We start from the raw sequence: 11,962 nt of genomic DNA, 5'->3' as shown, positions 1-11,962 counted from the left end.
GACCTAGACCCGCCGGATCCCACCAAGCAGGCACCAAGCAGGCAAATGCGTGAATCTTTTTATAAAACACGGGGGTGGGGCTCCCGGGGGTGGTGGTGGAACGCCCCCGAGGGGCAGGGGCGCGGCTAGACGAAGATCTGGATGCGGTCGCGTATGGGCTGGCGGCAGATGGGGCAGGCGCTGAGCGCGGCGCCGCAGGGCGCGCAGGCGCCGTGGCCGCACTGGAACACGAGGCGGATGTGGCTGTCGATGCAGATGGGGCAGGTGATGCGCTCCTCCATCTGCCGGTACCGGCTCTGCAGCTCCTCAACCAGCTGCCGCGGCGGGCCGGGCGCAGGGGCCGCACTGGCCACCTCTGTGCCATCTGCGGGTGGGGCTGGGTTAGGCGCTGGCCTGGTAGTGGGGGGGGGGGGCGGGGATGAGGGGCTGGTGCAAAGCCCGCCCCGAACCCACCTGGTCGCAGCTTCTTGCTGATGACCACCTGGCACCGGATGCACTTCTTCATCCTGCGCGCACACTCTGCGGGGGTGGGGGGAGCACTCGGTCGGGCAGGGTTGCACCGAACCGACGCGGGGACCATCCCCGCGCCCCACCCCAGCCCCCTGCACTCACCCTCGCACACCATACGGTGCTGGCACGGTGAGAAGAGCACCAGCAGCGCCAGCTCGGAGCACACCAAGCACTCGGCGGCCTCGGGCCCCGAAGGCGCCGTCACGTGCAGATTGGTCACGGTGTTGGGGGTGCTGAGCACCAGCCTGGGGCCAGGGGCCACGCCGCCACCTGTCTGCCGCTCCCTGCAGGTGGAAGAGGAGAGGGATGGCAAGGGCCCGGGGCCGGGATGCTGGCCGCGCCCCCATGGCGCCGCAGGGCTCACCGGAAGCGCTGGGCGCAGATCTGTAGGGCCTTGAGCACTCGCCCTTCCGCTGCCAAGTCCAGCGGGCTCCGGCCGCGGTGGTTGGTGTAGCTCACATCGGCGCCCTCCAGAGCCAGGAAGCAGGCGACTGCCACACCCACCATCAGGTCTGCACCAGCCGGGAGCCCCGAGGCCTGCAGCTGGGAGGCAGGCAGAGGCGCGTGAGAGCTGCAGGTCCCGAGGGGAGCGCTGGCCCACGGGAGCCTCTGCAGGCTCTGCCTGCTGCCTCCAGCAGAAGCGTGGCCGCCCCTCCTCCTGAGGCCGCGGGAATGGAGGCAGAGGGAGGGGCTGAGTCCTGAGACCGGCCCCACAAACACCCCTTCCCAGGCTGGTCAGGAGCACAGAGCTGCAGGGCTGCTGGCCTTGCTTTGGTCACTCGGGCAGAAGACAGCTCCTGCAGACCGCTGCCCCACACCCCCAGAGGACCTGGCTCCCAGGTCACCCGCAGTGGATGTGGGCAGCCAGGTGCCACAGCCCCCCTCTCCAGCACCCAGATCCACACTTCCTCACCCTGGACAGGAGCTGCAAAGGCCCTGGGTCCCCCCCGGCCCCATCAGCCACCAGGGGCAGCAGCTGATGACGCTGCAATGCCACGTGCAGGGCCGTGTCCCCATCCTCATCCTCGGCGTTGACACTGCAGCCAGCGTCCACCAGCAGGGGCACCAGCCCCACATGGGCCTGCTGCACGGCCAGGTGCAGTGCGGACTGGAGCTTACGGTTTCGAACGTTCACATCACAGTGGCCCTGGGGAGGGGTGGGAACGGCTCAGCCCAGGGACGCTGATGGGCCAGCACTCCCAGTCCCTGGGCTGGCTGGTGCCTCTGCATCCACACCTCTTGGATGAGAATCTGTACCACCTCCCGGTGGTTGTTCAGGGCGGCCAGGTGCACCGCCGCGAAGCCGTCCTCCTTCTTGGCGTCCACCAGCTGCCGTGCCCAAGCCAGGATCCTCCTGACAGCTCTGTGGAAGCAGGGACATGTGTCCAGGGTTGCGGGTGTCCCCAGAGTGGCCCAGCTGCATGGCAGGAGCCTGGCTCCTGGCTGTGTGCCCTCCCCAGACTCACAGCGTGTGGCCCTTGAGGGACGCGTGGTGCAGCAGGGTGAAGCCCTGGCTGTTGGTGGCGGTGATGTCGATGCCTGGCGCCCCGGTGAGGACCTCCACAATGCCATTGGCACTGGCGCCCGCAGAGATGGCGCAGTGCAGCGGTGTGTTTGCTTGGGCGTCCTGTTGGTGGGCCAGCGGTCACTCAACAACAGGTCTCTGTGACCCCAGGGACAGGGACAGGGGACCCAGCACTCACTGGCAGGTTGACGTCACAGCCCAGCTCACACAGGACCTTCACCACCTCCAGGAAGCCCCTCTGCACAGCCACGTGCAGAGCTGCGCTCCGGGTGCCGTTGAGGGCATTGGCCCGGCACCCTGCGGTCAGGAGCACTCGGGCAGCCTCGGGCTGGTTCCTGGCGGGAGAGGAGAGGAAGGTGCGGTGCCCACCGGCGCCCTGCAGGCCCGGCCCCACAGCGCCCACCGCCAGGCCTTACCCCAGGGCTGCGTAGTGCAGAGCCGTGTTGCCCTCATCATCTGGCAGGTCTACGCCCGCCCGGGCCTGCAGCAGCAGACGCACCAGCTCCACCTGGCCCAGGTAGGCAGCCACCTGCAGGGCTGTCCTGCCCTGGTTCTTAGTGTCCACCTGCCAGAAGCAGGTCAGTTTTCAGCCCCCAGCCCCCACCCAGGAGCAGGCCGGGCCTGGGGACAAGGGGCAGGGTGTCAGGAGCATGCCTGCTCAGGGTGCCTCCGCAGCAGGTCCAGCGCCCGGGCCAGGTTGCCCAGGGCCACCTCCACCACCAGCCTCCCTGGGTGCTCCAGGTCACTCTTCTGGGCTCGCAGCTTGTCCAGGGCCATGCTCAGGGAGCCTGGGGCGGGAGGCCAAGGTGAGGCAGTGGCCGGGGCAGCCCCACCGCCCACAGCCACCGTTACTGGGCGCCCGCACTTTTGTTCTCCCTGGCTCGCTCAGCCACGTCCAGGTTGCAATCCTCCTCCGGCCGATAGGCCACCAGGCAGGAGGGGCTGAAGGTCCACAGATGCCCGCCGACCGCCACACGCAGGTTCCCATCTCCAAAGACCTTCACCACCTTCCCCACTCGGCCCAGGGCCTGAGGAGGGGGCGGGGTCACAGGCAGGCCGCCGGGGAGTGAGGGAGGTGGGGGTGGAGGTAGGTGTGGGGGTCTCACGGGTGCCATGTCATCTGTCCACTCGCCGTGCCCGGCCTGCAGCCGCTTCACTGTGTCAAGGGTGTCGATGACCCGCACCACGTCACCCACCCAGAAGGAGGGGTGCTGAGAGAGAGAGAGGCCTGTGAGGGGCCCCCAAGCCTGTGCAGCTGCCCGGGGTCCTGGAGCAGGAGGCGCCCCCACAGAGCTCCACAGGGCGGGACGGCCTGAACTTGACCAAAAGCACCGCCAGAGGGTCTGGCAGGGCAAGGGCCGCAGGTGGCCAGGGCTGCCCTAGGGGGCTCAGCCCCGTGCCGTGGGGGTGACGGCTGGAGGGGGCAGCAGCGGGGTCCAGAGCAGACAGAAACCAGCTCTGGGCTAGTGTGGAGCCCAAGGGGGCCTGTCCCCGCACACAGGTGGGGGAGCAGGGCCAGGCTAGCCAGGGAGGGTGTGGGGGTGCAGCTGCAGCAGGACCAAGAGGCAGGGCCAGAACCCCGCGGGAGGCCGGGTCAGGACCACACGCCCACCCCCCAGCCTTTCCTGGTAACTTCTCACCTGCACAGGACTCGCTCTACAGACCACCGGTCTTATGACCCAACATGTCCTCCTTGAAGGCCCCTGGGGTCCCGGACTCCAGGTCCTGAGCTGAGCGATGGCACAGCCCTCCCTGGCACCCATTCCATCCCAGGGCCCCCATCTGTAGATGTCCCTCCTTCCGGCCACCCACCGACACCCCGTCTCCTCCACTGCTCATTGTGAACTGCTCTCCCCAGTGCCCTGCCCACCGCCCTCTGTCCTAACAGAGCCTGTTACCTCTCCACATGCTTCCCACACAGCGCCCAAGGCAGCCTTTCAGAAGGAGAGCCAGCCAGTGGCCTCCGCCCGCAGCACCGGGGCAGCTTCCTTTGGCCCTCAGGAGGGCACTGGTGCCTGGCCTACCCGCCCAGCCACAAGGGCCCTCAGGGGCTCGCCTTCCTCTGTCCCTTCCCACCTGGCCCGTCCTCAGGACCCTGCCAGGCCCTCCACTCCTCCTCCAGGGCCAAGCAGGTCTGCAACGGGGTGCAGATGCAAGTGGATGGGGCTCAGCCCAGCCCCCAGGCACCTTGGTGGGAGCCCCGGGGTGGAAGGTCCAGTGAGTCTCACGGCTAAACTGCACACGCACGTCCCCACGGTCCGTGGCGCTGTGCACGGTGCCCGTCTGTCCAGTACACTGGCGGGTCCCGGAGGCTGTGGCTGGGGGTCCAGAGGTCGTGGGGAGGGGAGGGCACAGGACAAATGGGCGGGGCAGCTCACCTCTGCCGTCCTGGGGTTCCACCCGCCATGGCCTTCCTGCCTCTCCCTCAGGACGTCTGTGTCCAGCAGACACTTCGCCTTGTCCCCGTGCTGGAAGGGCTGGCCATCAGCACTCACCCTGCGCTGCAGCTCCGCTGGCTGGCCTGGAGGCGGGCGGCAGGGCCCGCTCAGCCCTGCCCTGCAGATCCCCCAGGCTGGCCCCCGCCCCGCGCCGCCCCAGGCTCAGTGGGGCTGGAGGGCAGCCGGGCAGCCCTTACCGAGCCTCGGGAGGTGCTCCTTGTAGTAGAAGCCGCCAGCCGCCTCGCCCACACACTTGAGGTCCACCTTGCCCTTGTGGCCCACGCGGTAGACATTGGTGGTACCGTCAGCCCACGTCACGCTGGCCACGCTCCGGCCCGTCTCCACATCCCAGCCACGGATGTCCACTACTCGGCCTGGCTTCCCTTCCCCTCCTGGAGAGGCAGCGGCCCCACCAGCAGGCTGAGCCCATGCCGCGCAGGACCACCACAGCCAGTGACAGCCCAGCCCTGACCCACCCACGCTGGCCCCCACTCACCATCCTGCGAGCCCCACTCCCAGTCGGGGCCCCGCACCACCTTTGCGCCCTGGAAGATGCCCCTCAGCGGGATCCTTGGAAGGCCCTGGCGGGGACTCAGCATGACCCTACAAGATAGTGTGTCCTGGGCCATGCAAGATGGCCGTGGGACGGGCCCTCCGCTCCCTCTGCCCCAGGGCCGGGACGGCTGACCCAGCAGGCCGGTGCCCTCCAGACGCCAGGCCCGGAGTGGGCCTGCTGACCACGCCTCTCCAGGGGCCCGGGCCGAATGCCGGGCTGGGAGGACACCCCAGGCACACCCTTCCAACATGGCCTCCGTGTGCAGCCCCCCAGAGCAGGACACCCTCTGGCGGGCTGTCCTCTGAGCTCAGCACACGGTTAATGGAGGAATGAGAAACAGGCGTGGCCACGGGGGCCCGACAGCTGGCCCCTGCCCCCCCTCAGGCCACTGTGGGGAGTCAAGGGGTCGGACAGTGCCTCTGGGTGCTCACCCCAGCCCAGCGGCCCCCTCCCGACCACAGCAGAGCAGCTTTCTGGCCAGACCCGAAGCCCCCCCTCAGCCATGTGGAGAGCCTGGCTCCAGGGTGGGCTGCCCACCGCCAGGCCCACGGCCACACACAGCCACCCTCCCTGTCCCGCCGCCAGGGAGCCACGCCTGGCTCTGGGGCGGGAGCCAGGTCAGAGGAGACCCCGTCCACAGCACCACCACCCTGCCGCCCTGCTCGGTGGACGCGGCTGCCTTCCACAGCAGGTGGGGGCTGGTGTCTGTGTCCAGGGCCCTGGAGCGACCACGACCCTGGCCACCTTGCCAGGACACGGCTCTGGAAGGCCTTGCCCTGCCCTGGGGAACAGGGTGTGGGAGGCGCCTGTCGGGGCCCCGCGAGCCGTGTCTGCAGGGGCTCGGGACTCACGGGCGCGAGTGGGCCGTCTCGTAGCGCTCGAAGGCGTGGGCGAGGTCGTGCCTGTTGCTCAGGTAGCACTGCGTGCACAGGTCGTAGTCGGCGCAGACGCAGCACTTCCAGCGCATGCCCCGCAGGCCGTGCTTCTTGCAGCAATCGCAGATGATGTTGGGGTGCCGCACGCCTGGGGGCGGGGCAGCGTCAGGGCGGGTGGGCGCGCCCCGCCCCCTGCCCGCCCCGCGCACGCACCGATCTGCGCGTTGTCGTAGAGCAGCAGGTCGTGCGCGCCCTGGTAGCCCGCGCGGTAGTTGGTGCGGGTCCCGTGGTCCCACTGCACGACCACCGTGCGATCGGGGGTCGAGGGGCTGCCGTGGCGGCCAAGCTCCACCACCGTGCCCACGCCGCCCTCGCCGCCGTCCTGCTGGCCCCACTTCCAGTCCACGCCGCGCACCACACGCATGCCCACCTGCACGCCCGCCTGCGGGTCCGGGTCCATGGTGGGGGCGCTGCTCTGGGACCTGCAGGCGGAGGGCACCCTCAGGCCACAGTCGGGCTGCCAGGGAGAGCGGGGTGGACACCCACCCGGGAGCGCGGGTGGGGAGAAGCGCGGCGAGCATGCGCGGGAGGCCCGTGGCCACCCAGCGGCGGCAGCCAGGTGGGGCGGGGGGCAGTCCCCTGAGAGGAAGGTGGATCCCAGGGACCCAGGGAACAAACCTGGCAGGGCCGGTCCCCTTAGCAAATGCCCACCAGCAGCTCCCGCTGTGGGCGTCTAAGAATGAGTGGACGTGGCTCCCAGGCCGTGATGGAGGTCAGGCAGCAAAGCTGACGGAGAGAACAGACGTGCAGCCGGCGGGGTGGGCGGCGTCCCCGCCCATGGAGACCCCACGAGGCGGAAAAGGCTGGGGCACCCAACGGGACCGGGGCGCAGCCGGCCCGGCCCGCAAGGACTCAGACCCGCCACGTGTCGCCAGGTGCCCACCCCAGCGAACAGAGCAGACACCCCCACTCAGCAACCGCCACACGTGATGGGTCACTGGCCGCTGCTCACCCCGCGGGTCACAGCCCATGGCCGGGCTCCTCAGGAGGCCTGGCGGCCCCAGGTGTGTACACCCCGCTCTCCGTCCTCCCGTGGGAACTGGGTGGTTTGGCCCCGAGGGAGCAGGAACCCACTCGGCTCCACCAGCAGCGCTGGCAGGGAACCACGCACCCGTTGGTGGGAAGCAGCCACGGGCCCGGAGCCGGTTCCACAGACAGAAAGGCCGCAAACACGGGCAGCGTCCAGGCAGTGGGGCCCCGGGGACAGAGGCGAGAGGCGGCTACGGGGGCTCTCGGGCCGGGAGGCGCTACTCCCTGACCCGGAAATGCGTGCCCGTTCGCCGCGCAAACTGGGCTCACTCAGGGCCCGGGCTCCCTTCCTGATTCTTCTGCTGTTTCTTCAGCAACAGGAATGGGCTTGAAAGGCAGCTCAGAGGGAACACACCAGGAGTCGGAGGAGAGGGCTGAGCGCCTCCTGGAAGGGAAGGCGGCAGCCCCCGCCCCCTCTCTAGGGGCTGTGCCCATGGAGCAGAGCAGGACCCTGCAGCTGGGGGAGACGAGGCAGGGCTGGGGGCACCCTGGGGCTTGCTGGGGGGCTGCCAAGGCACACTCAGGCAGCTGCCAGCCCCTGTGAGGACAGACAGCGGCGCTCCGACTCCTGCTCCAGCCAGCGACAGGCCTGACCCCAAGGTCACCTGACGTCCACCCTCTGCCCGGCCCACCTCAGCCAAGGCCAGGGCCACAGCAAGGGCTTCTTGGTCCTCCCACGGAGCACAGCCACACCCAGACCTGCCACAACCCAAGTATCCACGTCAAGAACGACCCTGTGAGGACACCTGGACTGGCCCCAGCAAGCCCCAGGCAAGGGGAGGGGTCGTGTGGGCTGCACCTAGCAGCTGGGTAGGGCAGGACACCCACAGGTGGCCTCAGCGTCCTGCCTGGCCCTCCCCACCAGCAGCTGTGTCACATGCGTGTGACTCAGGCAGAGCAGCCTGGCTCGGGGTGGCCCGCTGGCAGCAGAGGCCTGTCCCTGCCCCGCAGGACACGGGCCCCATGCTGCCCTTGGCCAGGCCCCCCCACGCCCCATCCCTGCCCAGACACACCTGCCGAGTGAGCTGCGGGTGGTCGAAGTGGCCTCTTTCCAGGCCGCGAAAGACAAGTGGGACACAGAGCCCCACTGAAGATCCATGCTTGCAGGGGCCCCCAGCTGCAGAGCCCCCAAACTGGCCCCACCCAAGATAAAATACTCGAGCAGGAAAGGACCCAAGTGCCATTAGCCGGCGCCCTGGCCACAGATGGGGTGGCCTGTGGATCCGCTGGCCATGTGCCACAGGACTGTCTCCAACAAGACCCAGGGCAGGGGCACCTCGCCAGGAGGGCAGGCGTGGCCCTGGTCTCAGCCAGGGGCCGCTGCACATGGAGCAGCCGGGGAGGCTCACCAGGGCGCCTCTGGCCAGTATCTGGTGCCTTCACACCGGTATTTTTAGCACAGCCTGACCGCCCGCCTCTAGCCCCAGCCAGCGAGCCACCGCCGGCCCTCCCGGGGCCCACAAGCCCACAGGGGCCACCCTCTCCCACCCCCACGTCCCCCACCCGGACCAGCACGGTGGAGAACAGAGGAGCGTCTGCTCTGGGGCAGGCCCGGTCTGGGAGCCTCCCATCACCTCCCCCCCCCCACAGCCCAGCCCGAGGTCTCAGTCCGCACTCTGCTCCGGCACCTCGGTCAGGCACAGGTCACCTGGAGCAGGAGCAGGGCCGCAGCCACGCCTGCCCGCTGCCCCGCTGCACGCTCCAAGCTGACGCGGCCCCCAGCTCCCAGGCTGCGGGCACACCTTGGCACAGTATCCTGGGACCCTTGGGAGGCGAGGCCGGCCAGCTGGCTCTCCAGGCCACTGCCTCCCTGCCTGGTCTTAGCCACTGTCACCCCTGGGCCCCAGCACGTGGCCAACTGGGCTCCACATGACATCAGGTCCCCACGGGTGTGTGCCGAGGGGCAGCCGTGGGGAACGGACCAGGGTCAGAGCAGGTGGGACTCAGAGTGGGACCCCCGTTCTAGCGGGAAGTTCACCCAGAGAGGCATTTCTTCTTCCATTGCCAGAAACATTGCTGTGCCCACTTCCCCGCGTGCACAGGCACCGCTCCGGCACCAGACCCCTCAGAGGCTGTGGCTACAAATGTGGCAACTGCCTCCGAGGCCACCAGAGCGGCAGACCTTTTGTGATGGACACGCTTCGGCCAGACTGGAACTCACCTTAGAACACACACCAGACATTTAGCTGCTGTTTCCCGGCTCACAAACTCGCTCGGCCACCAAGACTCCCTGTCGGAAACCAGCAGCCACTGCCAACACAGACCACAGCAAACCGAACAGGCGGCCGGCCCGCAAGTCTGCGGAAAGACGGGTTTGAAAGGCATCTGTCTCACCCAAACGGGTGGCCCTGGGGCTGCCCTCGCGGCTGCTCGTCCCCTTCTTTGCCCGGAGCCGCCAGCTCACGGGGGACAGAGCTCTTCACGAACCACGCAGGGAACCGTGTACAAGCGCGGTGCCCCGATTTGTCACTCTTTCACTGGAAACCTTCAGAGCCATAAAGATTAAAGCACGTTTGGCTAGGAAGTTAACAAAATGCCTTTATTCAGAGGAATAAACTTGAGTGAAGAGAAGACTGAGGGCAACAAAGGCAGCCACTCCCCCCTGCACCCTGAGAATCAGCACTGGGGGTGGGCAGTCCACAGGCTGCTGTGCTGTGGCAGCTTTGGCCGAGACAGAGGTGGACATCCTTGAGGAGCGGGTGGGGGGAGCACTGAGACAGGGATGACGAAAAGCCAACTTGGCCCAGCCTGAGACCTGCTGGGGGACAAGGGGGTCGCCCAAAGGAAGTGCAGGGTGGTCACTGCCGGGATGGAAGCTCTCAGGCACCCCGCAGCCTGGAGTGTCCTGCCCCACCAACTGCACCGGCCCCTGTGGGTCGGGTCATGACCGTTACGTCACAAAGGAATGGCGAGAGGGGACTTGCCAGGAAGGGCCAGGTTTGCCAGGGCTTCCACTCGCGTGGGCTGCTTGGTGCCTGGCCCTGCCAGTGCCCGCCAAGGGTCTGTCTGGCAACTTTGCTTATTTTGTCTGGTTCTGAACTCCGAGGGAGAGAGGCACGATTACGTATCAACCCCGTCACACTCAAAAGCAAGCAAAGCCCCTTTGATGCGGCATCAGACAAAATCAATCCACGGGCGAGAGCACCAGATCTAAACCACCACGCCGCAAGCCCTGCCAGAGCTCACCTGTCTGGCCGTCCAGTCCCCCCGCTGCCCGCCTTGCGCCTGCTGGGCCGCAGCCCTGGTGCCTGGAGAGCTGGGCACAGGCACTGAGCCTCCGCGCAAGCCCCGACCCTGTGGCGGCGGAGACACGCAGTTAGCACCTCCGACGGGGCCGCGCGGCCGGGGCTGGCCTGTCTGCTCCTGGGGCGGCCCGCTGTCGGCTCGCCCGTTCCTGGCCAGCGCCCACGACACGCAGGGCTGCCCCAGGAGCCTGCCTCCTGCCCTGCGGGGCTCCCTGGGGTCCGGGGCCGCCTGGAGTGGAGCCGCAGGGCTGGCGGCCCCGGCTCTGCAGACGTCTGGGCCCGGCGCCGCGTCCTGGCCACTAGCGCTGGCCCGCGGGGGAAGCCGGGACGCAGGGCTGGACGGGCTGGCGAGGGCAGGACAGGGCCGGGCCGGGGGCGCACCCCGACGCTGACCCCCATCTCAGGCGCCCGGAGCTGCCCCGCCCCCTGTCATTCCATCGGCCTCCCTCGATCAGCCGTCCCACCCCCGGCCCCGGCCACAGTGCCACCGCCGACCGCTCCACTTGCCGGGAAGTTTGCGACCCGCCCGCTTGTCGCGGGGGCTCCCGGGCTCTGAGAAGCACCGAGTCTGTCAACCAGCCGGTCGGCCTGCAGCCCCCCAGCTGCCCAGCACCGGGTACAGCCAGGACGCCCGGCCGCCGCGCCCCAGCCCACCGACCAAGGCTGCCGAAGCCCCCAGCGAGCGCTCGGGCTCCTGGGGCCGGCGCAAAGCCTGCCGGGAATTGTAGTCCGCAGCCCGCGAGCGTCGGGAGCGAGGGCGGGCCTGAACGGCGACTCCGAGGAGGCCCCGCGGGGCCGCTGACGCAGGCAGCTGTTAGGTGCGCCGCAGCAGGCGGGGGCCGGGCGGGGGTGATGGATGAAGCCCTGACACCGTAACGATGGGAAGGCCTGCTTCGCCGGGAAAAGCGGGGGCCCCAGCTTGGATCTGCGTCACCGCGGACGCCGGGCGCGTTCGCGTCTGACAGCGTGGAATGCACGCCGTCAGAAGGGTGCGAACTGCGGCAGCCTCACGAACTTGTCAACACGCTGGGGGGCAGGGGCCGGGCGTCGTGCGCCGCGACGGGAAGAGACCGGGCTCACTGTCGGGTGCGCGCGGGGACACTGGCGCCCCACGTCACCGAGCGCCGTACACGCGCAGGGATGGAACTCGGCTCCAGGCGGCCAGAGCCTAACTATCCAATCCGAGCGGTGCGCGGACTGGGGTCCCACCTCTCAGTTCCGGGGGCGGAGCTTGTGCCGGAAGTGCGTAAGTGTGCGAGGCGCGTGGCCCTCGCCGGACCCTACGTGGCGCTCCTGGGTTTGGAGGCGCGTTCCGTTACCAGGGAGACGGAGGCTGCGGGGACCTGGGCATCTGTCCGCAGCGATGCTGCTGCGGCCTCGCGGACGGAGTGACGAGGCCAATTCTTTTGACGTAATTTGTTTTAAAATCAAAGTAACGGCAGTACACGGCTTTAATTCACGCAGAACTGAGGACATAGTAAAATCACTGTCCCTTGGGTGTTCCGCAGAGGCAAATATTTGAAATTCTTTTAGTTTTTCCTGCGACAGGAACCGCCATGTTTCTAAACCAGAGGCTGCTAGTTGCTTATGTATTTGGACATTTCTGTGGACTTTCAGAAAAGGTCAAGGAGAACTTGATTTCCAAACACCCCTCCCCCTCCCTCCCAATGGCCACGGGACCTCCCTGCCCGTTAGGGTTACATCAACTTCCCAGGTGCGTTTCA

The 11,962-nt window shown here is 68.2% G+C and overlaps 1 protein-coding gene across 4 annotated transcripts; it reads right to left on the bottom strand.

The window, feature by feature from the left end:
- Nucleotides 1-46: 46 nt before the first annotated feature.
- MIB2 (MIB E3 ubiquitin protein ligase 2) lies at nt 47-11,071 on the bottom strand. Of its 4 annotated transcripts, XM_090268447.1 has the most exons (21): nt 10,746-11,071; nt 10,180-10,287; nt 9,155-9,291; nt 6,583-6,690; nt 6,118-6,386; nt 5,881-6,052; nt 4,970-5,076; nt 4,671-4,865; nt 4,414-4,556; nt 3,142-3,246; nt 2,901-3,063; nt 2,690-2,823; nt 2,452-2,600; nt 2,214-2,370; nt 1,977-2,137; nt 1,747-1,873; nt 1,424-1,657; nt 875-1,053; nt 613-794; nt 454-519; nt 47-364 (listed from the first exon to the last, which is right to left on the bottom strand). In XM_090268447.1, the coding sequence occupies exons 5-21, from the start codon at nt 6,362-6,364 to the stop codon at nt 126-128; spliced, it is 2,760 nt and encodes a 919-aa protein (XP_090124573.1). In that variant the 5' UTR covers nt 6,365-6,386; nt 6,583-6,690; nt 9,155-9,291; nt 10,180-10,287; nt 10,746-11,071; the 3' UTR covers nt 47-125. The 4 variants fall into 4 exon arrangements, with proteins under 4 accessions (XP_090124573.1, XP_090124570.1, XP_090124574.1 ...); XM_090268444.1 differs by having other exon boundaries at nt 2,901-3,246; nt 10,746-11,068; XM_090268448.1 differs by lacking the exons at nt 9,155-9,291; nt 10,180-10,287; nt 10,746-11,071 and adding an exon at nt 4,223-4,330 and having other exon boundaries at nt 6,583-6,663.
- Nucleotides 11,072-11,962: the final 891 nt, after the last annotated feature.

Source organism: Furipterus horrens, unplaced genomic scaffold, assembly GCF_987537825.1.
Source record: "Furipterus horrens unplaced genomic scaffold, mFurHor1.1.pri manual_scaffold_3, whole genome shotgun sequence".
Classification (NCBI taxonomy): Eukaryota; Metazoa; Chordata; class Mammalia; order Chiroptera; family Furipteridae; genus Furipterus; species Furipterus horrens.
The sequence above is the reverse complement of the archived record's forward strand: the minus strand, read 5'-3'. Positions and strand labels throughout refer to the sequence as shown.

Bases quoted from the DNA above. Each gene is read 5' to 3' on its own strand.
- MIB2 (XM_090268448.1), bottom strand. From the start codon at position 6,364: ATGGACCCGGACCCGCAGGCGGGCGTGCAGGTGGGCATGCGTGTGGTG. The intron at 3,247-4,222 runs GTGCCTGGGGGC...TCTCTCTCTCAG, and splicing joins ACCCCGGGGCTCCCACCAAG to CACCCCTCCTTCTGGGTGGG. The intron at 795-874 runs GTGAGCCCTGCG...TTCCACCTGCAG, and splicing joins ATCTGCGCCCAGCGCTTCCG to GGAGCGGCAGACAGGTGGCG.